Source organism: Tamandua tetradactyla, chromosome 21, assembly GCF_023851605.1.
Source record: "Tamandua tetradactyla isolate mTamTet1 chromosome 21, mTamTet1.pri, whole genome shotgun sequence".
Lineage (NCBI taxonomy): Eukaryota > Metazoa > Chordata > Mammalia > Pilosa > Myrmecophagidae > Tamandua > Tamandua tetradactyla.
The window spans coordinates 54,616,505-54,643,158 of record NC_135347.1 but is presented as its reverse complement, the minus strand read 5'-3'; the positions used below and the strand labels follow the sequence as shown (position 1 = coordinate 54,643,158).

Sequence of the window (26,654 nt, the reverse complement as noted above, 5' to 3'; positions counted from 1 at the left end):
TGTTTGTCTTTCATCAATCTATATATTTTCTGAATCATGTGAAATTAAGTTGTGAGCAATTGTTGAATTTTAGTGCTAAATAAATGGGTATTTATTATACTTTTCTTTAAAACGTTCTGTACATATTTAAAATTTTCTAATCAAATGTTGAAAAAATGACAGGGAGCAGTTTCATTGAAAACAGAAATGAAGTAAAATCAAATCAAATAAAATAGAAATTTTCAAAAGAGAAAATGAAAAAAGTCAAAAGGGAAATGCTAGAAGGACACTTGGTGTACTGGTTTGAAAGGAAGTGTGCCCCCTAGAAAAGCCATGTTTTAATCAAAATCCCATTTCATAAAGATAGAATAATCCCTATCCAATACTGTATCTTTGAAACTGTAATCAGATCATCTCCCTGGATGATGTGATTTAGTCAAAAGTGGTTGTTAAACTGGATTAGGTGATGACATGTCTCCACCCATTTGGGTGGGTCTTGATTAGCTTTTGAAGTCCTATAAAAGTGGAAGTATTTTGGAGAATGAGAGAGATTAGGAGAGAGCAGGGAATGCTGCAGCATGACGAAGTGGAGAGTCCATGAGCCAGTCACCTTTGCAGATGAAGAAGGAAAATGCCTCCCGGGGAGCTTCATGAAACAGGAAGCCAAGAGAAGAAGCTAGCAGATGATGCTGTGTTCACCATGTGCCCTTCCAGATGAGAGAGGAACCCTGACCGGGTTCACCATATGCCTTTCCAGATGAGAGAGAAACTCTATGTTTACCACATGCCCTTCCACTTGTGAGAGAAACCATGAATTTCATCAGCCTTCTTGAACCAAGGTATCTTTCCCTGGATGCCTTTGATTGGACATTTCTATAGACTTGTTTTATTGGTACATTTTTTCAGCCTTAGAACTGTAAACTAGCAATTTATTAAATTCCCCCTTTTAAATGCCATTCTGTTTCTGGTATTTTGCATTCTGGCAGCTAGCAAACTAGAACACTTTGAGATAGTAAAAAGGACAGCCACAACAATGGAACTGAACAAATACTATAATTCCAGAAAGCATTTGAATTATGACTTTTAAAGGACAGTCTGTAGGTATTTGAGAAACAGACTCACACTGGTCAACACTAAGGTCTATCACCAAAATAACATTTGGATTAAAAGTAATCAAAGGATTCTTTAGGAATACAAACAAAAAGACGAACTCGCTTATGATGAAAAGAAAATTGGAGAGACCTCAATTTCTTAACAGCAACATTCAATGTCAGAAAACAGTGGAGCAATATTTATAAGATATTCAAGGAGAGAAAGTGTAAGCCAAGAATAACAGAAGAAACAAAGAAGACATCATCAAGGAGATTCCTGACCCCTCCTAAGGCAGATGAAGTTTCTCTTCAGCAAGAAGACTGGTAGTATCGTCTGTGAGTTATTTTGGCTTACCTGACATGGTGTTTGATTTGATCTTTTCCTGTGATCTATAAGGTGTGCGTTGAGTTCAAAATGTCACATTTCTCTTGGCTTCCCTGTTGATCAAATATGTCAATTTCTGTAGCCCTTTAAACTCTGGTTATAGATTCCAAACCTCTCATGACATCAGGAAACTGCTCCACGGTATAAAACACACACACACACACACCCCAAAAGTAAAACACACACACACACACACACACACACACACACACCCCAAAAGTAGTTTTGTTAATCTGTGGCATTAAAGCTCTCCAACATTAAAAAATATATATGACTCCAATAGTGACTTTCCAGATATCAAAATCAAATAATTCCTTGGCTTCAGAGTACTTGTCACCAGTTTCCAACAAAATTGTTGAGGTTGGAAAAAAAAAGTGTTTTTAAATACTGAATATTAATATTAAGCACTAAACAGATGGTAATTCACTTTTCTGTCAGATTCAGATGCTGAAGGTTCTCATGAGTTGGGACCATTAAATCTCTTTTGCTCTAAAATGAAAAGGTAAAAGAAATTATTTATTTCTCTAGTCCAACTCATTTATCATTTTTTTCCTAAAATGAAAAGCAAATTCAGACGATAAAATAAGAATTTTTAAGCCCATCTTCCCCCTTTCCTACATTTTATACAAGTTGGAAAGAGCAGCTTTAGTCATAGGGCTTATTATCAATAACAAGGTTTGACCTGCTATTTACAGTCTACCTTTCCCCAGATACTTTTAAGAAATGTCGTAAGATGGATAATTTGTATTAAAACAGAAATGTATAATCAGATCCCAAGAAGTTATTGAGTAATAATGTATTCAGTGGCCCTTGGGTCACTATAGTTGCATCACTTTCTCCCAGATTTAAGGATATAATAACTGTTCTATCAGCAGAAGCAGTCAGTAGTTGATGGTTTTCTTCACACAATTTCAAGGAAGGAAGTGTAATAATAGCTGTTATCTTTTGAGTGTGTCCACTGAGTTCCACAAGTTTTTCTCCCGTCTGAAATACCAATAAATATGTTAAGAGACTCATATTTCACAATTTAAACAAACCTGACTGACAACATTAAGAAGAAACACCATCTAGAAAATGGGAAATACATACATTGCATTTAAAATTCATGGATTTAAATTTTAATTATTTAAATTTTAAGCAATCAATTAAAATTCTAAACAAGTGCTGAAAGAACAGGCATAACCAAATTTAATTACTGTCTAATATATAAATGGTAATTTTTACCATAGTTTTCTAGACACTGTAAAGGGATATTCTTTACTAATAGTTTTAAGAAAATAATTGTGTAAATTAAACAACCTGTAAGAAAAAACAGGGAGTCCTCATTACCCAAGTATTCATTACCTAAGTTCCCACAGCTATGAGGTTGTGGAAGGGAATAAAATTCAATTTAATAAAAAATGTACATCCACTAAAATATAAGCCACTCAGAAAGTCAGCATCCATTCCATCTCCCTCTACTTAACCCCAACATCTATTTCTACCTATACAGTGTCTTGGTTCATCTGTCTCTCACTGATTGTCCTATAAAATGCAAATCTTTACAGGTTGCAGGATTTAATGAAAGTGGTGAAAGTTATAGCAAAGGAACTTCTTTAATTGTAATCAACGCCATCGACAAATACAGATCTGGCAAAGAAAGACCAGATAACCTAAAATGAAGATGGGAGGAAAATAAATAATTAAGAAAAGAATAATTTAAGCATCAAAATATCAGGAAGAGAGGTTCTCAAAAACTTGGTGAAACCTTAGATATTTTTACAAAATTAGTTTTTATTACATTGCTAGCTAGAGCCAAATATGAGAAAAATGTTTCATTTTGCTAGCACACAATTTTGAAAGAAAAATTGTCTTCTACAAAAATTAACACGATTCATTTTAAGAATCAATGCATAGTTGTTCAATGAAATTAAAACTTTTATTTTCATAATTTGGCATTTTATTTCTCAGGAAAAATCTTAATAAAAGAAGTTCCCTATTTGTTATAAAATATTTGTCCCATTTTAACTGCATTAAGCCTAAGTAACACTTTTCAAGTATTTATTAGTCTCAAATACTATACGGTCCTACAGCTATATGCCCTGGATAGTATCTATAAATGAATATTCAACTATAAAATCCTGCCTTTATCACACAATTAACTTAGAATTGATACATACCTGAGCATTCCATACAACCACAATTCCATCATCACCAGCAGATGCAAATCTGGTTAGAGAAAAAAGGTTGAGGAAAAATCACTGGTGACATTTAATTGCTCAGAGTACTAAGAACAATCAGACTTTTCAATATATTTGACTTACTGCTATTAATGTAAATTAAATCATTTGAACTAATTTAACAGTACTTAAGGAATACTTTCTAGATTCTGGGCCAGGTACTGTGGATCCAAAGATAAACAAAACAGTGACAGAGTTACAATGAATAAACTGCCAGGAATGTAAAAATGAGCAAGATATATATCTATATAATCTTTATAGGCCTTCTTCGCTTTAAAATTATATGATTTTTAAAACACCCCTGACTAAAGTAAATGAAACCTAGCTGAGAAGCAGCTTCACTAACAGAAAATAATATTTCAAGAGTAGAATGTCCTCAGATAAACTCATTGTATCTATTATTTTCTCTGTAAATATATTTTAACACTATCATTTCAAGCCAAAACTTTGCCTTTCCTCATCTTAGCTCCTTGGTCTTTCCATGTTAATGTTACTTTCTTGGCTTGGAAGGTTGTTCTTGGGTTTTAATTCAAGTGCACATGATTGAAATGAAAAGAGATAAAGAAAGTTTGTTTCATAGAATGAAAGAAAAAGCTATGATGAGCTCATTTACAGCTTATCTCTCATCTCCCATTCAACACAGATAAAGGAACAATCATTTATATTCTATAAAGCAGAAGATATCTGTGGCACAAACAATATTGAAAGAAATAATTCACTGGACAGTATTTCATGCAAGTTGTAACCAAAAGAAAGCAAGAGCAGCTATACTAATCTCAGACAATAAAGACTTTAAATGTAAAGACATCATAAGAGACAAAGAAGGACACTATATAATAAAAGCAACAATTCACCAAGAAAAAATAACAATCATAAATGTTTATGCTTCCAATCAAGGAGCTCCAAAGTACATGAGACAAACATTGGGAGCAAAAAACTGAAGGGAGCAATAGCTGTATCAACAATAATAGTAGGAGACTTCAATACACCACTCTCCTCTACAGACAGAAGAACCAGACAGAAGATCAACAAGAAAATAGAGAAGTTAAACAACGTGATAAATGAACTAGACCTACAGACATGTATAGGTCATTACACCCCAAAACACCAGGGTATACATTCTTCTCTAGTGCTCATGGGACACTCTGCAGGATAGATCATATGCTGGGGCACAAAACAGGTCTTTATAAATTTAAAAACATTGAACTTATTCAAAGCACTTTCTCTGATCAAAATGGAATGAAGCTGAATATCAATAACCACCAAAGAATGAGAACTTTCACAAACAGATGGAGATTAAATAACACACTCTTAAATAAACAAGGGTCAAAGAAGAAATTGCTAGAGAAACCAGTCGCTATCTGGAAACGAATGAAAACGAGACTATAACATATCAGTACTTATGGGATGTGGCAAAGGCTGTACTGAGAGGGAAATTTATTGCCCTAAATGCCTATATTAAAAAACAAGAAAGAGCAAAAAGCAAGGACTTAACCTAGAAGAACTTAGAGAAAGAATGGTAAACTAACCCCAAAGCAAATAGAAGAAGAGAAATAACAAAGATTAAAGCAGAGATAAATGAATGGGGGAACAAAAGAACAATACAAAGAATCAATAAAACCAAAAGTTGGTTCTTTGAGAAAATCAAAATTGACAGCCACTAGCAAGGCTGACAAGAAAAGAGAAGATGCAAACAAACAAAATCAGAAATGAAAAGAGATGCATGGCTACAGACCCTGAAGAAATAAAAGAAATCATAAGAGGATACCTTGAACAACCACATGCCAACAAACTAGACAACTTGGATGAAATGGACAAATTCCTGGGTACATACAAATAAGCTATACTGACTCAGGAAGAAACAGAAAATGTGAACAAACCAATCACAAGCAGAAATTCAATCAGTTATCATAAATCTTCCTACAAAGAAAAGCCGTGGGCCAGACAGCTTCACAGGGGAGTTGTATCAAACATTCTAAAAACAACTAACACCAATCTTGCTCAAACTTCTCCAAAAAAAATGAGGAAAAAGGAACTCTAAATCATTTTATGAAGCTAATATTTTAATACCAAAACCATGTAATTAGCTATAAGTAAGGAAAACTATACAGACCAATCTCCCTAAGAACACAGATACAAAAATTCTCAACAAAATACTAGCTAATCTAATTCAACAACACAAAAAAAGAATTATACACCACGACCAAGTGGGATTCATACCAGGAATGTATGGATGGTTCAACAAAAGAAAATCAATTAATGTAATACAGCACATTAACAAATCAAAAGAGAAAAATCACATGATCATCTTGACTGATGCTGAAAAAGCATTCAACAAAATTCAACATCCTTTTCTGATAAAAACACTTCAAAAGATAGGAATCAAAGGTAACTTTCTCAATATGATAAAGGGCATATATGAAAAACGAAAGCCAGCATCATTCTCAATGGAGAGAGACTGAAAGCTGTTCCTCTAAGATCAAGAATGTGACAAGGATGCCCTGTCACAATTTACTATTCAGCATTGTACTAGATGTTCAAGGTAGGGCAATCAAATAGGACAAAAATAAAAGGCATCCAAATTGGAAAGGAAGAATTAAAACTTTCATTATTTGTAGATGACATAATACTATACTTGGAAAATTCTGAAAAATCTACAGCATAGTTACTTGAACTAATAAACAAATTCAGCAAGGTGGCAGGATATACAATTAACATGCAAAAATCACTAGCATTTCTATACACAAGCAATGACCTAACTAAGCAGTCAGTTAAGGAAAAAATTCCATTCAAAATAGCACCTAAAAGAATCAAGTACTTAGGAATGAACTTAACTAGAGATGTAAAGGACTTGTATACAGAAAACTACGTAACATAGCTAAAAGAAATCAAAGAAGATCTAAATAGATGGAAAGATATTCCCTGCTCATGGATAGGAAGGTTAAATAAAGTTAAGATGTCTAGTCTACCCAAAGTGATATACAGTTTCAATGCAGTACCAACCAAAATTCCAACAACCCATTTTGAAGATGTGGAAAAGCTAGTTATCAAATTCATCTGGAAGGTAAAGAAACCCTGAATAGCTAAAAGCATCCTAAAAATAGAAGTATAAGTTGGGAGTATTAACACTTTCTGCCTTTAAAACTTATTATAAAGCCAAAGTGGCCAAAACAGCACGGTATTAGCACAAACATAGAACTGCTGACCAATGGGATCGAATCGAGAGCACAAAGAGATCACCAAATCTATGGTCAACTGATTTTTGACAAGGCCACAAAATCCACTGAACTGGTACAAAATAGTCCTTTCAACAAATGGGCATAGGAGAACTGGATATCAATAGTCAAAATAATAAAAGAGGACCCTTACCTTATACCCTATACAAAAATTAACTCAAAGAGGATCAAACATCTAAATATAACAACTAGAACCATAAAGCTTCTAGATGAAAACGTAGGAAAACATCTTCAAGACCTAGTAATAGGAGGCAGCTTCCTAAACTTTACACCCAAAGCACAAGCAGCAAAAGAAAAAATAGATAAATGGCAACTCCTCAAAATCAAATGCTTCTGCACCTCAAGACTTTGTCTAAAAGGTGAAGATTCAGACAACTCAATGAGAAAAAATATTTGGAATCACACATCCAACAAAGGTTTTATATCCTATATACATAAAGAAATCATATCACTCAACAACAAACAACCCAATTATAAAATGGGCTAAAGATACAAATAAGCATTTTTCTGAAGAGCAAATATAGATGGCTCAAAAGCACATGAAGGGATGCTCATTTTCATGGCTATAGGGAAATGCAGATCAGGACTACAATGAGATACCCCCTCACACCTATAAGAATGGCTGCTATTAAACAAACAGGAAACTACAAATGTTGGAGAGGATGAAGGGGAACTTGGGATAAATTCTCACTGCTAGTGAGAATGCATGATAATAACAGCCTCTACGGAAGACAGTTTGACGGTTCCTTTAGACACTAAATTTTGAGTTGCCCTATGATCCAGCAACAGCACTACTTGGTATATACACAGAAGAGCTGAAAGCAGTGCCACAAACAGACATTTGCACATCAATGTTCATAACAGCATTATTCACAATCGCCAAAAGACGGAAACAATCCAAATGCCCAGCAAAAGACAAGTGGATTAACAAAATGTCGTATATACATATAATGGATTACTCTGCAGCAGTAAGACAAAATGACATCTGAAAGCACAAACTAGATGGATGAGCCTTGAGGACATAATGTTGAGTGAAGTTAGCCAGACAGAAAAGGATATAGATACTGTATGATTTCACTTTTATGACTATAGCAAAAGTAAAATCAGAGGCTTATAATATAGAATATAGGGGACTGACAGATACATAGAAGCTAGAGATGGGTGAACGGTTAGCAATAAGGTTGAAATCAAATGTAAGGGAATAGATAGAAGTGAAGGCAGTTCTTTAGTGGGTCTATAAGTAATATTACAATATGGAAGGTGAACATGTGTCAATGTCAGGTTCATGTGTCAACTTGGGCAAGTGGTGGTACCTGTTTTCTGCTTGAGCAAGTGCTGGCCTATCTTTTGATATGAGGACATGTCATAGAATTAAATCATGATCACATTGGCTACATCCACAGCTGATTTCATTTGTAATCAGCCAAGGGGAGTGTCTTCTTTAATGAGTGATGCTTAATCTAATCACTGGAAGCCTTTTAAGGAGGATTCAGAAGAGACAGGCTCTCTTCCTGCTTCAGCCAGCAAGCGTCTCCTGTGGAGTTCGGCCAGACCATCCATCAGAATCGTCAGCTTCACAGCCTGCCTACAGATTTTGGACTCTATGTTCCCACAGTTACGTGAGCCACTTTTATGAATTTTATATTTACGAATATTTCCTGTTGATTCTATTTCTCTAGAGAACCCTAATACAACATGATTGAAAGGGGTTGTATAGACCTATATGTCCCACTGATTAACACTACAAATATAAATAAGTTCTTGCATGAACTACTTCAAAGGTATGATTCTTATAGAAAGAGTGTTTAAGTTCAGGGTACAGAGGGACAACTGCTATTGAATGCTATGGGCTATGTTTAACAGGAAAAATCAGCAGTACCACAGCAACACCATGGGTAAATAATGGGAGGAGGGACAAGAGTTAAGAGGAGGTTTAGATTTCCTATTTGGTGAGGGTATGTTTATTGATCACCTTTCTCTTGGAAACAATGAAATTATCTAAAATTGAGAGTGTTGATGGACTGTGGACTTTGGACATTATACATGATGCCTAACAAATGCAGATGGCTGAAGGATGCACTGACCGAGAAGTAGATTGGAGAATAATGGTGTATACATGTGATTGAATATTGTGCTGCTACAAAAAGGGACAAAATTGTAAGGCATGCAACATTGTGAATGAACCTGTGGGACATTTGGTGAGGCAAAATAAGCCAGAAACAAAGGAACAATTATTGTATGCTCTCCTTTAGTAAAAGCTTATAAGAAAACAGGGACCTAGAATATAAACTCTTATAGCAGGTACATTTAGTCCAGAGTGGTAATTATTATTTCTGGATTTTGAGAGGCTCTTTTATATATGTATAACCTGGTATTTAGAGATAAGAGGGAAGCCGAGTAGGTCAGGATTAAGGTAATTCAGAATACAGAGGTAAGGAAGGCACTGTCTATATTTTATTTATTTTGTCTGTGTGTGTGTGTGTGTATCTGTTTGTTTGTTTTTGGCACTGTCTATATTTTAGAACCTTACCTACACTTTGAGACCAAAGGAAGAAAGGTTCTTTTGTTCAAAACCCAAATCTTCTGTTGCACATAATCTAATTCAACCTATCTGGATAATTCATTTAAACAATGAAAACACAGGGAGCCCAGAACAGAATGAGGTCCTTTAATTCGGTACAGCTTAATGCAATGCCTAGATACATCCTAGAATATATTTAAGCAGATAATCAAAAAGTATTGGCAAGGTCCCTTGAGAGTTGGGAGAAAAGATATGGAATTATTAAACTTTACCACCAGGGAAACCCCTGATACTATGTCAAACATTGGGGACACCCAAATTAACAGGCCAAGCCCTTGATCTTGATGCCTGCTCTTGTGAAGCTTATTTATGTACTGAAGAAGCTTAGGCTACTTAAAGGTATGCCTAAGAGTTACTTCTGGAGTACCTCTTCTGTTGCTCAGATATGGTCTCTCTCTCTCTAAGCCCAATTATGCAAGTGAAATCACTGCCCTCCCCACTATGTGGGATATGACATCCAGGAGTGAAAGTCTCCCTGGCGGCAATGGGAGATGACTTCCAGGGATGAGTCTGACCCTGGCACTGTGAGATCAACAACACCATCCTGACCAAAAGGGGGAAAAGAAGTGTAACTAACAAAGTATCAGTGGCTGAGAGAGTTCAACAGAGAGGCTACTCCAGAGGTCACTCTTATGCAAGCTTCAGTCAGACATTGCTACCTATCATAACTTACCAAACCCCAACCAAAACCATTCCGGCCAATCCTAAAGAACACCCAGGGCAATGTACAAGCAAAGGTTCCATGCACAAGGGTAACTTTTCAGAAACCTACAACCTCCAGATGGGTACCTAGACAAATAAGTCCTGAAATGCGGAGAGCCCAGCATCTCCAGAACATCAGCCAGATCCATCCCTCTAGTCCACATTAACGACAGCCCCTTCCAACATGAAAAAGTTAGAATGGGCATAGCCCAAATACCCCTAAAGAGTGGGACAGAAAAATCAAAGATGATGGTGGAGTTATACAGAGAAGGTACAGTTAAACAAATGAGCATGACTGCTGAATCATTATATTGATATTTCTTTTACTCTTCAGTATCTTAGAGCAGCTAGAAGTAAAAACCTAAAATTGTGGAGTTGTAACCCATATCAAACTCTGAAATCTGTTCTACAATTAATTGTTGGACATGCTTTCAAATTTATTGTTTTGTATATATGTTATTTTTCAAACACAAAAAAAGTCGATTGTGATAACAAAAAAATACTTACTCCTTCTAGCCTCTAATGTTCTGGAGCAGGTAGAAGAGAAAAACTGAGATGATGGTATGGTAGCCCATGACAAACTCTGGGATTTGCCCTGTTAACTACCTGGTGAAGAGTGCTTTGAAAACTATTGCTTTTTCCTGTCTTTCCTTTGTATATATGTTATATTACATGATTTTAAAAAAAAAGGTAAAAAAGAAAACATGCCATAGACTGTGCTTCCAGACCTGGGCCCAAAAGCCCTTTTCTCACACCTGAAGGAAACAGCAGCCTAATCCTTGCCTGGGGGACAGCTGAAAACTAGAACAGCTGGGGGAGTCCTCTGCCTCAAATAAAGTAGGGGACAGAGCACTACCAAGGGTCAGATTTTGGCCCTCAAAGTGAGGGTACAGGAACCCCACAGTTTCAGCTCTGAATAATACAATAAATGAACTAGACTTCGACATTTATAGGACACTGCAACCAAAAACAGCACGAAATACATTTTTCTCAAGTACTCACAGATCATTCTCCAGGACAGACCACATGTTGGCTCACAAAACAGGTCTCAATAAATTTTAAAAGACTGAAATTATACAAAGCATTTTCTCAGATCATAATGGAATGAAGCTGGAAATGAATAAACGGGGGAAGGTTGGAAATTCATAAATATATGGAGGCTAAAGCACATACTATTAAACAACGAGTGTGTCAAAGAAGAAATTATTAAAGAAATCAGTAAATATTTCAAGGCAAACGAAAATAAGAATACAACTTAAGGGATGAAGCAAAGGCAGTGCTGAGAGGGAAATTTATTGCCTTAATCACATATATTAAAAAAGAAGAAAGAGCAAAAATTGAGGAATTAACTTCTCACCCAGAGGAAGTTGAGAAAGAATAGCAAACCAACCCCAAAGAAAACAGAAAGAAAGAAATTACAAAGATTAGAACAGAAATAAATGAAACTAAGAACGTGAAAACAAAAGAGGGACTCAATAAACCAGAAGGTGGCTCTTTGAGAAAATCAAAATCAATGTACCCTTAACTAGGATGACAAAGAAAAAAGGAGAGAGGATGTAACTAAATAAAATTAGAATTGAAAGGGGGACATAACTACTGACCCCACAGAAATAATGAAGATAATGAGAAGATACTATGAACAATTCTATGCTAACAAACTGGACAACTTCAAAGAAATGGAGAACTTCCAAGAAATTCATGAACTAACATTGACTTGAGAAGAAATAGATGACTTCAACAAATCAATCACATGTAAACAGACTGAATCAGTCATCAAAAAAACTCCCAGAATTCTTGATATTCTCACAAGCAGGGGGGGCAACCAGAGCAATAGGCTGAGCCCCCCAATCTTAGGGTTTGTTCATAAGAAGCTTAACACCACAAAGGTAGGCTAAGCCTACTTAAAATTAGGCCTAAGAGTCACCCCCAAGAGAATCTCTTTTGTTGCTCAGATGTGGCCTCTCTCTCTCAGCCAACATGACAAGCAAACTCACTGTCCTCCCCTCTCTACCTGGGACATGACTACTAGGGGACATGACTTCCTGGCAGTGTGGGACAGAAATCCTAGAGTGAGTTGGGACTCAACACCAAGGGATTGAGAAAACCTTCTCAACCAAAACGGGGAAAAGTGAAATGAGACAAAATAAAGTGTCAATGGCTGAAAGATTCCAAACCAGTCTAGAGGTTATCCTGATGCATTAAATAGATATCACCTGTTTAGTTAAGGTGTAACGGAGAGGCTGGAGGGAACTGCCTGAAAATGTAGAGCTGTGCTCCAGTAGCCATGTTTCTTGAAGATAACTGTATAATAACATAGCTTTTGCAATGTGACTGTGTGGTTGTGAAAATCTTGTGTCTGATGCTCCTTTTATCTACCTTATCGACAAACGAGTAGAACATATGGATTAAAAATAAATAAATAACCAGGGGAACAAATGTTAAAATAAATTTAGTAGATTGAAATGCTAGTGATCAATGAAAGGGAAGGGTAAAGGGTATGGTATGTATGAGTTTTTTTCTGATTTCTTTTTACTTCTTTTTCTGAATTGATGCAAATGTTCTAAGAAATGATCATGATGATGAATATATAGCTATGTGATGATTTTGTGAGTTATTGATTATATAACAAGAATGGAATGATCATATGGTAAGAATGTTTGTGTTTGTATGTGGTCATGTTTCATAAAAAAAATGTGGTGAAGAATACACAACTATGTCATGATATTGTGAGCCACTGATTGTATACAACATATGGACTGTGAGTTTGTGAAGATTTGTCAATAAAAATATTTTTAAAAAAAACAACTCCCAAATAAGAGAAGTCCAGGACCAGATGGCTTCACATGTGAATTCTACCAAGCATTCAAGAAAGAATTAGTGCCAATCCTCCTCAAACTCTTCAAAAAAAGCTGAAGTGATAAAGCTACCTAATTCATCTTATGAAGCCAACATCACCCTATTACCAAAGTCAGACAAAGATACTACAAGAAGAGAAACTTGTAGACCAATTTCTTTAATGAACACAGGTACAAAAATATTCAGCAAAATACTGGCAAACTGAATCCAGCAGCACATTAAAAGAATTATACACCATGACCAAGTGGGATTTATTCCAGATATGCAGGGATGGATTGAACACAAGAAAAGCAATTAATGTAATACAGGAGATCGATAAATTAAAGAGGAAAAACTACATGATCATCTCAATTGATGCAGAAAAGGCATTTGACAAAATTCAGCATTCTTTCTTGATGAAAACACTTCAAAGGACAGGAATAGAAGGAAACTTCTTTAACATGATAGAGGAAATACATGAAAACCACACAGTTAATATCACACTCAATGGGGAAAGACTTCAGTGACAAAGTACCAGTTTCCCTGGAACTCTAGGTATCTGTGTGATACCTGAGACTCAGAGTTTGAGTTCTGCAGCTCTCTTCACCCCCAGTGAGCCTCTTTTGTTGCTCAGATGTAGCCTCTTTCTTTAATTTCATTTATTTCTGTTCTAATCTTTGTAAATTCTTTCACTTGTCTTGACAGTAAACAAGACAAGGATGCCTACTATCACCATTGCTAGTCAACAATGTGCTGGAAGTTCTAACTAGGGTAATTAGACAAGAAAAAGAAGAGGTATTGAGATTGGAAATGAAGAAGTAAAACCTTCACTGTGTGCAGCTGATATGATCCTCAAGCTGAAAAATCTACTGTAAAGTTATTAGAATTAATAAATGAGCATAGCAGACTTCCGGGAAGATGATGGATTAAAGTAGCTCAAGATCAGCCCTATCCCACAGAACAGATAAAGAAGATACAGGACAGCGACTGAAGCAGTGATTCGAGAGTGCGGCTGACCTGGGAGAGACTTCTGTACCACATGTAGCAGCCTTGGCTGCAGAGGCCAAGGAACTGAGAAGCAGAAAGCTGGAGTCTGGCACAGAGGAACAGAGCCACGGACCCTGGAGGAGTGCACAGATGGGAGCCAGGGACTAGGAGGTAAGGCCGCGTTCCCTAGGCACTCTGTCCCCACCGGTGCACCCCATGACTGGAAACTCACCCAAGACACCACACACCTGAGCCCCATCACCCACTCCCAGTCCCTGTGCTCCAGGCACCCCCATCCCACCAGACCCCAGTACACCTACCTGCCCCACACCTTCACCCCAAGTACAGCCCAACTCACCTCTCCTACAACCCTCCCAAGCATTATCTCCCCTCCCTGTTCCCTGCAGGCTGTTACCAGCGCATAAAGGCTGAAGGCACTAACCTCCATACCCAGGCTATCCCTGCCCCCACTGCCTACAGTGTGGAACAGCCTCACTCCACACCCCCAACTCTGTGCATCAGTTTATGGCACTCTTAGGCCCACGTATGCACATAGGCCCCCAATCACATCATTCAGCTATGGGAACCGCACTTTACAGCACTCCTAGAACCACACATGCTCATGGCACTCAGTCTCAGTTCCCAGCTCTGAGAAAATGCTGACATGCGCAGCTCAGTCACATCTGCCCTGAATCTACCAGAAGCATACGACACCAAATTTAAAGAGAAAGAAGAAAGAATAAATGATACAGAGGACAGGATAACTGATTTCAAAGACCAAAACAGCAAATAACTAGCATCCTGGAGGTCAGAAGGCAATGGTATGATATAGTCAAGATTCTGAAAAAGAAAGACGTCCAGGCAAGAATTCAGGTAGGTGTACTGGGGTCTGGTGGGATGGGGGTGACTGGAGCGCGGGGAACGGGAGTGGGTGATAGGGCTTAGGTGTGTGGTGTCTGGGGTGAGTTTCCAGTCATGGGGTGCACCGGTAGGGACAGAGTGCCTAGGGAACGCGGCCTTACTTACTTCCTAGTCCCTGGCTCCCAGTCCTTTATCTTCTCTATCTGTTCTGTGGGATAGGGCTGATCTCGAGCTACTCTAATCCATCATCTTCCCGGAAGTCTGCTATGCTCATTTATTAATTCCAATAACTTTACAGTAGATTTTTCAGCTTGAGGATCATGTCAGCTGCACACAGTGAAGGTTTTACTTCATTTCCAATTTTAATACCTTTTCTTTTTCTTGTCTAATTACCCTAGCTAGAACTTCCAGCACATTGTTGACTAGCAATGGTGATAGTAGGCATCCTTGTCTTGTTCACTGTCAAGACAAGTGAAAGAATTTACAAAGATTAGGCAAAAAAGATGTAAAAAATTGAATTCGATCTCAGGAAAATGATAGACAAAACAAGGGGCACAAGCATAAGAATCATCGGTGTCCCAGAAGGAGAAGAGAGGAGTAAAGGCCTAGGAAAAATAGTTGAGGATATAATGGGGGAATACTTCCCAACTCTCATAAAGGACATAAATATACAAGTCAAAGAACCCAACAAACTCCAAACAAAATAAATCCAAATAGGTCTTCACCAAGGCACATACTAATGAGTCTGTCAAATATTAAAGAGAAGGAGAAAATTTTGAAAGTGGCAAGAGAAAAAGAATCTACTACATACAAGGGAAACCAAATAAGACAGAGCTCAGACTACTCAACTAGCATCCTGGAAGTCAGAAGGCAATGGTATGATATAGTCAAGATTCTGAAAAAGAAAGACGTCTAGGCAAGAATTCTGTACCCAGCCAAATTATCCTTCAAAATTGAGGGAGAGATTAAAGTTTTCACAGACAAAGAAGTCCTGAAAACACTGTAAACAAGAGACTGGCCCTACAAGAAATACTAAAAGGAGTTCTGCTGGGTGAAAGAGAAAAAAGACAGGAGAGTCTGGAGGAGGGCATAGAATTGAAGAGTATCACTAAGGGTAATTTAAAGAATACAAAGAGAAAGAAGGAAAAGAATATCTCGATCTGACAAATAAAATAAAAAAGATAAGATGGTGGAATCAAGAAACACCTTTCCAGTAATAACTTCAAATGTTGATGAACTAAACTTACCAATTAAAAGATACAGGTTGGCAGAATGGATTAAGAAACATAATCCAGCTATATGCTGCTTACAAGAGACTCATTTTAGATACAAGGATACAAATAGATTGAAAGTGAAAGGATGGAAAAATATTTTCCATGCAAGTCGTAACCAAAAGAAAGCAGATATAGCTACACCAATATCAGACAAAAAAGACTTTAAATGTAAAGACATCATAAGAGACAAAGAAGGACACTACATACTAAGCAAAGGGTCAATTCAATAACAATCATAAATGCTTATGCTCCCAATCAAGGAGTTCCAAAATACATGACACAGACATTGGCAAAATCAAAGGGAGTGATAGATGTTTCAACAATAATAGTAGAAAACTTCAATAAACTGCTCTCCTCTATAGATAGAAAAACCAGACAGAAGAGACAAAAGAAAATAGAGAAGTTAAATAACTTGATAAATGAATTAGACCTAACAGACATACATAGGTCACCGCACCCCAAAGTACAAGGTTATATATTCTTCTCTACTGCTCGTGGAATATTCTCCAGGATACATCATATGCTGGCACAAAACATGTCTTCATAAACTTAAAAACATTGAAATCATTCAAAGCACTTTCTCTGATCACAATGGACAGAAGCTGGATCTCAATAACCACCAAAGAACAAGAATATTCACAAATATATGGAGATTAAATAGCATACACTTAAACAACCAGTGGGTCAAAGAAGAAATTGCTAGAGAAATCAGTAGCTATCTGGAGAACAATGAACATGAGAATACAACTTATCAGAACTTATGGGATGTGGCGAAGGCTGTGCTGAGAGGGATGTGTATTGCCCTAAATGCCTACATTAAAAAATAAGAAAGAGCAAAAATCAAGGACTTAAAAGCAAACCTGGGCGGGCCGCGGTGGCTCAGCGGGCAAAGTGCTTGCCTGCTATGCCGGAGGACCTCGGTTCGATTCCCGGCCCCAGCCCATGTAACAAAAATGGAGAAACAGAATACAATAAAACAAGAAAATGTTTAAAAATGTTTCCCTTTCTTCCTTCCTTCCTTCCTTCTATCCTTCCTTCCTTCTCTCTGTCTTTCCTTTAAAAAAAAAAAAAAAAAAAAAAAAAGCAAACCTGAAGGAACTTGAGAAAGAACAGCAAACTAACCCCAAAGCAAATAGGAGAAGAGAAATAAAGATTAAAGCAGAGGTAAATGAATGGGAGAAGAAAAGAACAACAGAAAGAATCAATGACGTCAAAAGTTGGTTCTTGGAGAAAATCAGTAAAACTGATGGGCTACTAGAAAGGCTGACAAAGAAAAAAGGAGAGAGGATGCAAATAAACAAAATCAGAAATGAGAAGTGGTGTGTTACCACAGACCCTGATGAAACAAAAGAAATCATAAGAGGATACTGTGAACAACTATATACCAGAAAACAAGTTAGATGAGATGGACAAATTCCTGGAGATTCACAAACAACCAATGCTGACTCAGGAAGAAATAGATGATCTCAAGAAACCAATCACAAGTAAAGAGATTCAATCAGTCATCAAAAATCTTCCTACCAAGAAAAGTTCAGACTACATGACTTCACAGGGAAATTTTATCAAACTAAGGAAACAGGAGCTCTACCTAACTCATTTTATGAAGTTAATATCATTTCAATACCAAAACCAGGTAAAGATCCTATAAGAAAGGAAAACTACAGGCCAATCTCCCTAATGAACATAGATGCAAAAATTCTCAATAAAATATTAGCACATCAAATCCAATAACATTAAAATAATTATACACCATGATCAAATGGGGTTTATAACAGGAATGCAAGGATGGTTCAACACAAGAAAATCAATTAATGTAATACAGCACATCAACAAATCGAATGGGAAAGTCACATGATCATCTCGATTAATGCTGAAAAAGCATTTGACAAAATTCAGCATCCTTTTCTGATAAAAACACTCTAAAAGACAGGAATCAAAGGTAACTACCTCAATATGATAAAGAGAATATATGAAAAAAACAATAGCCAGCGTTGTACTTAATGAAGAGAGACTGAAAGCCTTCCCCCTAAGATCAGAAACAAAGGATGCCTACTGTCACCACTATTATTCAACTTTGTGCTAGAAGTTCTAGCTAGAGCAGGACAAAGAAATAAAAGGCATCCAAATTGGAAAGGAAGAAGTATAACTCTCATTATTTGCAGAAATGATACTATACTTGGAAGATCCTGAGAAATCTATAACAAAGTTACCTGAAATGGGAGGATTACCACACCCTGACATCAAAACCTATTACAAAACCACAGAGGTCAAGACAGCATGGTACTGGCACAAAGACAGAAGCACTGATCAATGGAATAAAATCAAGAGTGCAGAAATAGAACACCAAATTGATGGTCACCTGATTTTTGACAAGGCCCCAAATCCTCTGAGCTGGGACAAAATAGTCTTTTCAATAATTGGGCACGGAAGAACTGGATATCAATAGCCAAGAGAATGAAAGAACCCTTATCTTACACCATACACAAAAATTAACTCAAAGTGGATCAAACACCTAAATATAAGAACTAGCACCACAAAGCTTCTAGAAGAAATTGTAGGAAAATATCTTCAATACCCAGTAATAGGGGTAGCTTCCTAAACTTTATGCCCAAAGCACTAGCAACAAAAGAAAAAATAGATAAATGGGAACTTCTCAAAATCAAGTGCTTATGCATTTCAAAAGACTGTCAAAAAGATGAAGAGGGGGCGGGCCACGGTGGCTCAGCAGGCAGGAATGCTTGGCTGCAATGCCAGAGGACCCGGGTTCGATTCCCCGATTCCCAGTTGGGCCTGCCAATGTAAAAAAAGATGAAGAGGCAGCCAACTCAATGGAAGAAAATATTTGGGAATCACATATTAGAGAAAGGTTTGATTTTCTGCATATACAAAGAAATCATACAATTCAACAACAAAAGAACAAACAACCCAATTATAAAATGGGCTAAAGATACGAATAGGCATTTTTTTCTGAAGAGCAAATACAGATGGCTCAAAAGCACATGAAGAGATGCTCATTTTCACTGGCTATAAGGGAAATGCAGATCAAGAGTACAATGAGATACCACCTCACACCTATAAGAATGGCTGCTATTAAACAAACAAGAAACCATAAATGTTGGAGAGGATGTGGAGAAACTGGGACACATATGCACTGCTGGTAGGAATGTACAATAGTGCAGCTAGTATGGAAGACTGGCGGTTCCTTAGGACACTAAATATCGAGGTGCCCTATGACCCAGCAATAGCACTACTTGGTATTTACCCAGAAGAGCTGAAAGCAACAACACAGACAGACATTTGCACATCAATGTTCATAACAGCATTATTCACAATTGCCAAAAGATGAAAACAAACCACATGCCCATCAACAGACAAGAGGATCAACAAAATGTAGTGTGTGTATATATATATATATATATATGATGGAATATCATGCAGCAGTAAAACAAAATGACGTCCTGAAGCACATGACAAGATGGATGAGCCTTGAGGACATAATGCTGAGTGAAATTAGCCAGAAAGAAAAGGATAGATTCTGTACGATTCTACTTTCATGACCAGAATAAAGGTATAATCAGAGGCTAATAATACAGAGTATAGGGGACTTAGAGATACACAGAAGCTAGAGACAGGTGAACCGATGGCTAATGAGGTTGAATTCCAATGTAAGGGAATAGATAGCAGTGAAGGTGCTTCTCTAGTGTGTTTATAATTAATATTACCATATTGAAGATGAACAAGATTGAAAGAGGCTGTACAGACCTACGTGCCCCACTGATTAACACTAGAAATATGAATTAGTTCTCACAAGAACAACTTCAAAGATATGATTCTTGTACAAAAAGTGTTTAAGTTCAGGGTATGGGGGAAAACTGCTATTCCATGCTATCAGCTATGGTCAAAAGGAAACCATTAGCACTACCACAGCAATAGCAGAGGTAAATAATGGGGGAGGGATAAGAGTTAAGAGGAGGTTTCAATTTCTTATTTGGCGAGGGTGTGTTTGTTGGTCTTCTCTCTCTTGGGAACAAAGAAATTATCTAAAATTGAGAATGCTGGTGGACTGTGGACTTTGAGCCCTCTACATGATGCCTGATGCAGGTGGCTGAAGGATGCACTGACATCAGTAGTAGACTGGCGAAGGATGGTATATACTTATGAATGAAGGTTGTGCTGCTACAAAAAGGAATAAAGTCGTGAGGCCTGCAACGATGTGAGTGAATATGTGAGACATTTGGTGAGACAAAATCAGTCAGCAACAAAAGAACACGAATGGTGTGGTCACCTTTAGAAACTGCTTATAAGAAAACAGGGGCTAGACTGTAAGCTTTTAGAGCAGACACATTAAGTCCAGAGTGGTGATTATTATTTCTGGATTTTGAGAGGCTGTTTTATATATATAACCTGATATTTAGAGATAAGAATGAAGCTGGGTTGCGGTTAAAGTAATTCAGAACATAGGAGCAAGGAAGACTGTCTATATTTTAGAACCACACATATTCTTTGAGACCAGTGGAAGAAAGGTTTATTTGATCTGGAACTGAAATTTTCTGTAGTGCATAATCAAATTCAACCTATCTGTATAGTTCATTTGACTGAAAAACTGGGAGCACAGAAAAAGAAAGAGGTCCTTTAATCCTGTATAGATTATTGTAATGCCTGGATACATCCTAGAGTATATTAAGCAAATAATCAAAAAGTACTACCAAAGAGCAATTAGACAAGAAAAAGAAATACAAGGCATCAAAATTGGAAAGGAAGTAGTAAAACTCCCACTGTTTGCAGATGATATGATACTATATGTCGAAAACCCTGAAAAATCCACAGCAAAACTACTAGAGCTAATAAATGAGTATAGCAAAGTAGTAGGTTACAAGATTAACACTCAAAACTCTGTAGTGTTTCGATACACTAGTAATGAACAATCTGAGGGGGAAATCAAGAAACAAATTCCATTTACAACTGCAACCAAAAGAATAAAATATTTAGGAATAAATTTAACTAATGAGACAAAAGACCTATACAGAGAAAACTATAAGAAACTGTTAAAAGAAATCACAGAAGACCTAAATAAATGGAAGGGCATACTGTGCTCATGGATTAGAAGACTAAATATAGTTAAAATGTCAGTTCTACCTAAATTGATGTACAGATTCAATGTAATACCAATTAAAATCCCAAAAAATTTACTTCTGAGCAATAGAAAAACCAATAACCAAATTTATCTGGAAGGGCAGGGTGCCCTGAATAGCTAAAACTATCCTGAGAAAGACAAATGAAGTTAGAGGTCTCACACTAACTGACTTCTAAGGCGCATTACGAAGCTACAGAGGTCAAAACAGCACGGTACTGGCATAAAGACAGATATACTGACCAATGGAATCAAATACAGTATTCAGATATAGACCCTCTCATCTATGGACAATTGATCTTTGATAAGGCAGTTAAGCCAACTCACCTGGGACAGAACAAACTCTTCAATAAACGGTGCCTAGAGAACTGGATATCCATGTGCAAAAGAATGAAAGAGGATATATATCTCATACCCTACACAAAAATTACCTCAAAATGGATCAAAGACCTAAACATTAGATCTAAGACCATAAAACTGTTTGAAGAAAATGTAGGGAAATATCTTATAAATCTTATAATAGGAGGTGATTTCCTAGACCTTACACCCAAAGCATGAAAATTGAAGAAAAAAAGAAATAAATGGGAACTCCTCAAAATTCAACACTTTTGTGCATCACAGAACTTCATCAAGAAAGTAAAAAGACAGCCTACACAATGGTAGACAATATTTGGAAATTTATTGTATGATAAATACATCAATATTTATTTGATGTATCAGATAAAGGTCTAGTATCCATATATATATAAATACATAAAGAGATTGTTCAACTCAACAACAAAAAGACAGACAATCCAATTACAAAATGGGCAAAAGACTTGAACAGACACTTCTCAGAAGAGGAAATACAAAGGGCCAAAAGGCACATGAAAAGATGCTCAACTTACCTGGCTACTAGGGAAATGCAAATCAAAACCACAATGAGATATCATCTCACACCCACCAGAATGGCCATTATCAATAAAACAGAAAACAGCAAGTGCTGGAGAGGATGTGGAGAAAGAGATACACTTATCCACTGTTGGTGGGAATGTTAAATGGTACAACCACTGTGGAAGGCAGTTTGGCAGTTCCTTAGGAAGCTAAGTATAGATTTGCCATATGACCTAGCAATACCATTGCTTGGTATCTACTCAGAGGACATGAGGGCAAAGACACAAATGGACATTTGCACACCAATGTTTATAGCAGCATTATTTACAATTGCCAAGAGATGGAAACAGCCCAAATGTCCATCAACAGATGAGTGGCTAAATAAGCTGTGGTATATACATATCATGGAATATTATGCAGTTGTAAGACAGAATAAAGTTATGAAGTACGTAACAACATAGATGGACCATAAGGACATTATGCTGAAGGAGATTAGTCAAAAACAAAAGGACAAATACTGTATGGTCTCACTGATATGAACTAATATTAATGAATGAACCTGGAGAATTTTAGTTAAGAACAGAGGTCATCAGGAGATAGAAACAGGGTAGATATTGGGTAATTGGAACTGAAGGAATATAGATTCTGGAACAGGATTGATTGCACAAATTCAGAAATGGATAGCACAATACTACGTAACTGTAATACAATAATGTTAGAACACTGAATGAAACTGAATGTGAGAATGATGGAGGAGGATTGGGGGCAAAATGAAATCAGAAGGAAAGATAGACGATAAAGACTGAGATGGTATAATCTAGGAATGCCTAGAATCTATAATGATAGTGACTAAATGCACAAATTTAAAAATGTTTTGCATGAGGAAGAACAAAGGAATGTCAATAATGCAGGTTGTTGAAAACAGATAGTAATTAATATTTTAAAACTTTAACTTATGTGTAAGACTAAAGCAAAAAATGTTTATTTGGTACAAAATTTTAAAAATTTATATTTTGACTAGTGCATTTCCTAATATAACTTATGTGGACAGCTTAATCGAACACCATAAGTATATGGAACCTTGAGTAGGGCATCAGATTTTGTAGGTTTGTCCAGACTGATTCCTCCCCGCTACATGGAACATGACATCCAGGGGTGAACGTCTCTGGCAATTTGGGAGATGACTCCCAGTGATGAATTCAGCCCTGGCATAGTGGGAGCAATAATTCCAACCTGACCAAAAGGGGGAAAAGAAGTGTAATTTAAAAAGTATCAGTGGCAGAGAGAGTTCAAATAGAGTTGAGAGGCTACTCTGGAGGCTGTTCTTATGCAAGCTTATTCTTATGCAAGCTTATGACATTGCTACCTATCATAACCTGCCAACCCCCAACTAGAATCATTCCAGACAATCCTAAAGAACACCTAGGGCAATAAATAAGATTCCACAAGAGTTCCATGCACTAGAGTAACTTTCCAGAAACCTATAACCTCCAAATGGGCCCCTGGTCCAGATAAGTCCTGAAACCTAGCTAGTCTCTCCAGAACATCAGATGGTTCCATCTTCCTAACCAATATTAGTGACACACCCTTCCAATATGAAAAATTAAGAATTGCCATAGCCCAAACACTCCTAAAGAGAGGGATGGAAAGATCAAAGATGATGTTGGAGTTATACAGAGAAGATGAGATTTAACAAATGAATATGAATGCTGAATCATTAAATTGATATTTCTTTTAGTCTCCAGTATTTTAGAGCAGCTAAAAGTGAAAACATAAAATTGTGAAACCGTAACCCGTGTCAAACTCTGAAATATGTTCTACAAATAACTGTGGTGCAGTGCTTTGAAATTTACAGTTTTTTTGTATATATATTATTTTTCACAAAAAAAGAAGGAAAAAAAGTTGATTGTGATTATAAAAAAATAGTTAAGCCCTCTAGCCTCCTATGTTCTGGAGCAGGTAGAAGGAAAAATCTGAGAGGATTATATGGCAGCCCATGACAACTGGGATCTGTCCTGTACCTACTCGTTGAAGAGTGCTTTGAAAACGATTGCTTTTTTATTTCTTTGCTGAGTATACGTGTTATACTATACAATAAAGAAAAGTTAAAAAAAAAAATGAGCACAGCAAAGTGGCAGGGTACAGGAGCAATAAGCAAAAATGAGTAGTGTTTCTACACACCAGCAATGAGCAATCTGTGGAGGAAATTAAGAAAAAAATTCCGTTTACAATAGCTACTAAAAGAATCAAAAATTTAGGCATAAACTTAACCAAGGACATAAAAGACCCATACACAGTAAACCACAAAACACTGCTAAAAGAAATCAAGGAAGTCCTAAATAAATGTGCATGGATTGGAAGATTAAATGTATTTAAGATGTCAATCCTACCTAAATTGATGTATAGATTCAATGCAATACAAATTAAAATCCCAACCACTTACTTTGCAGAAATCAAAAAAACAATAAACAAGTTTACTTGGAAGAGCAGGGTGCCCCAAATAGCTAAAAATTTCTTAAGAAAGAAAAATGAAGTGGGATGTCTAGCACTACCTGAGTTTAAAGCATATTACAAAGCTACAGTGCCCTCTGGACAGTAGTGTGGTGGTTCCACAGGAGGCTAAGTATAGGGTTGCCACATGATCCTGCAACCCCATTATTAAACAAAGACTTGAAGAACAGAAAACAGGGGTATCAATAGGCATTTGTACACTGGTGTTTATGGTGGCATTATTCACAATTTGCAATGGATGGAGCTGGCCTAAGGATGTATCAACTGATGAAAGAAGGGTGAACCATGGTATATGCATATGACAGAATACTGAATGGCTGCAGGAAGGAAGGAAGTCATGTGGAAAACAATTAGGTGAATGACCCTTGAGGACATTATGTTGAGTGAAATAAGACAGAAACAAAGTGACAAACAATGTATCATCTCATTAATAAAAACTAACTATAACGAGCAAACTCTGAACATTGAACTCCAGTGCGTAGGTTATTAGGGGACAAAAGTGGACAGAGACCGGGCAATCGATGACTTAATACAGAACATTCAAATAAGGCTCACTGTAAAGATCTCCTAGATTGTAAGCTCTTACAACAGTCACATCTATTCCTGAGTTTTAACTATTATTTTCAAATTCTGAGATGTTCTGCTCTTTCTGTATAACCTGGTAGTTCTCTGTAACTCTGGGGGTATCTGTTTGACACCTGAGACTCAGAGTTCAAGTTCTGCAGCTCTGAAAGTCAGCATTACTCCATACAGCAACTGTTAAAGAAGATGAAAAAGAGATCAGACTCCAATTAGAGATATGAATGAAATGGACCTGGCTAGGACTAAGTAAATCAGAATACAGGGTAAAGGATGATACTGTATTTTAAAACTTCAACTTCTACGTGAGACCAAAGGAGGAGATGTTTATTTCGTCCAAAATTTAAATTTTCTATAGCACACTAATTTAACCACTCTGGTCAATGTATTTAAACAACTTAATTACATGGAGCCTACAATAGGGAATGAGATCTTGTTACTCTGTACAGGTTAATGTAACAGCCTGATATATTCCTGAGCATTTGGGGCAGAAAATAAAAAGAAGTATCTGCAAAATTCCCTTGAGGAACTAGGGAGTGGGGTGGGGAGAATGTAGATTTATTAAACTTCCCCACCTGGGGAATTCCTGATATTCTTTCAGGCATTAAGGACTCCCAATTTAATAAGCTAACCCCTCAGTCTTAAGGCTTACCCTTATGAAACATTTCTACAGTGACAAAGCTAGGCCTGCATGTAATTATGTTTAAGTCACCCCCAAAAAGCCTCTTTTGTTGCTCAGATGTGGCCTCTTTCTTTAAGATAACTCTGCAAATAAAATCACTACCCTCCCCCCTCTACACAGGACATGACTCCCAGGGATATAAGTCTCCCAGGCATTATGGGACATTACTCCCAGGGATGGCACTGGCCTGGTGTCATGGGATTGAAAATGCCTTCTTAACCAAAAGGGGGACAAGAAATGGAAGTAAAGTTTCAGTGGCTAAGGCATTTCAAGTAGAGTTGAAAGGTCATTCTGGAGGTTACTCTTATAACAGCTTTAGCCAGATGCTGCAGACTACCATGGTATGCCAAGCCCCAACCAATAGTATTCCTGAAATACCTAGGGAATGCCCTCAGCTCTATCTAAGTCTGTATAAAAGTTTTTCTTTGTAAGTTTTTTTTTCTCAGAAACTTAAGGCCTCCAGATTGAGCCTATGCCAGATGAGCCCTAAAACCCAGAGGTAGCAGTCTCTTCAAGAACATCACCAGTTTCACACCTCTATCACATAAGGTCAACACCCCTTTCTAGCACAAAAAAAGCTAAACTGGTCATTACTCAGGTATCTCTGAAGTTTGAGAGAAAGATCAAATGAGAGAGAGGAGGTATCACTGAGAAAACAGGATTCAACAAATGACTGTGACTACAAATTCATTATATAAATAATATCTCTTTTTAGTGTTTAGTGTTTT

At 36.9% G+C, this 26,654-nt stretch overlaps 1 protein-coding gene across 8 annotated transcripts in view; it reads right to left on the bottom strand.

Annotated features, from left to right (window-relative positions):
• The window catches only part of WDR41 (WD repeat domain 41), a 297,758-nt gene that overhangs the window by 77,712 nt on the left and 193,392 nt on the right, over positions 1–26,654 (bottom strand). For all 8 annotated transcript variants that reach the window (XR_013167159.1, XR_013167153.1, XR_013167155.1 and 5 more), the window contains 2 exons: positions 3,615–3,663; positions 2,311–2,439 (listed from right to left, as the gene is read on the bottom strand). Coding sequence is in view for 1 of the 8 variants with exons in the window: in XM_077139374.1 (XP_076995489.1) it covers positions 2,311–2,439; positions 3,615–3,663 (178 nt within the window). In the remaining 7 variants the exon portion in view is untranslated. The remainder of the gene's footprint in view (positions 1–2,310; positions 2,440–3,614; positions 3,664–26,654) is intronic.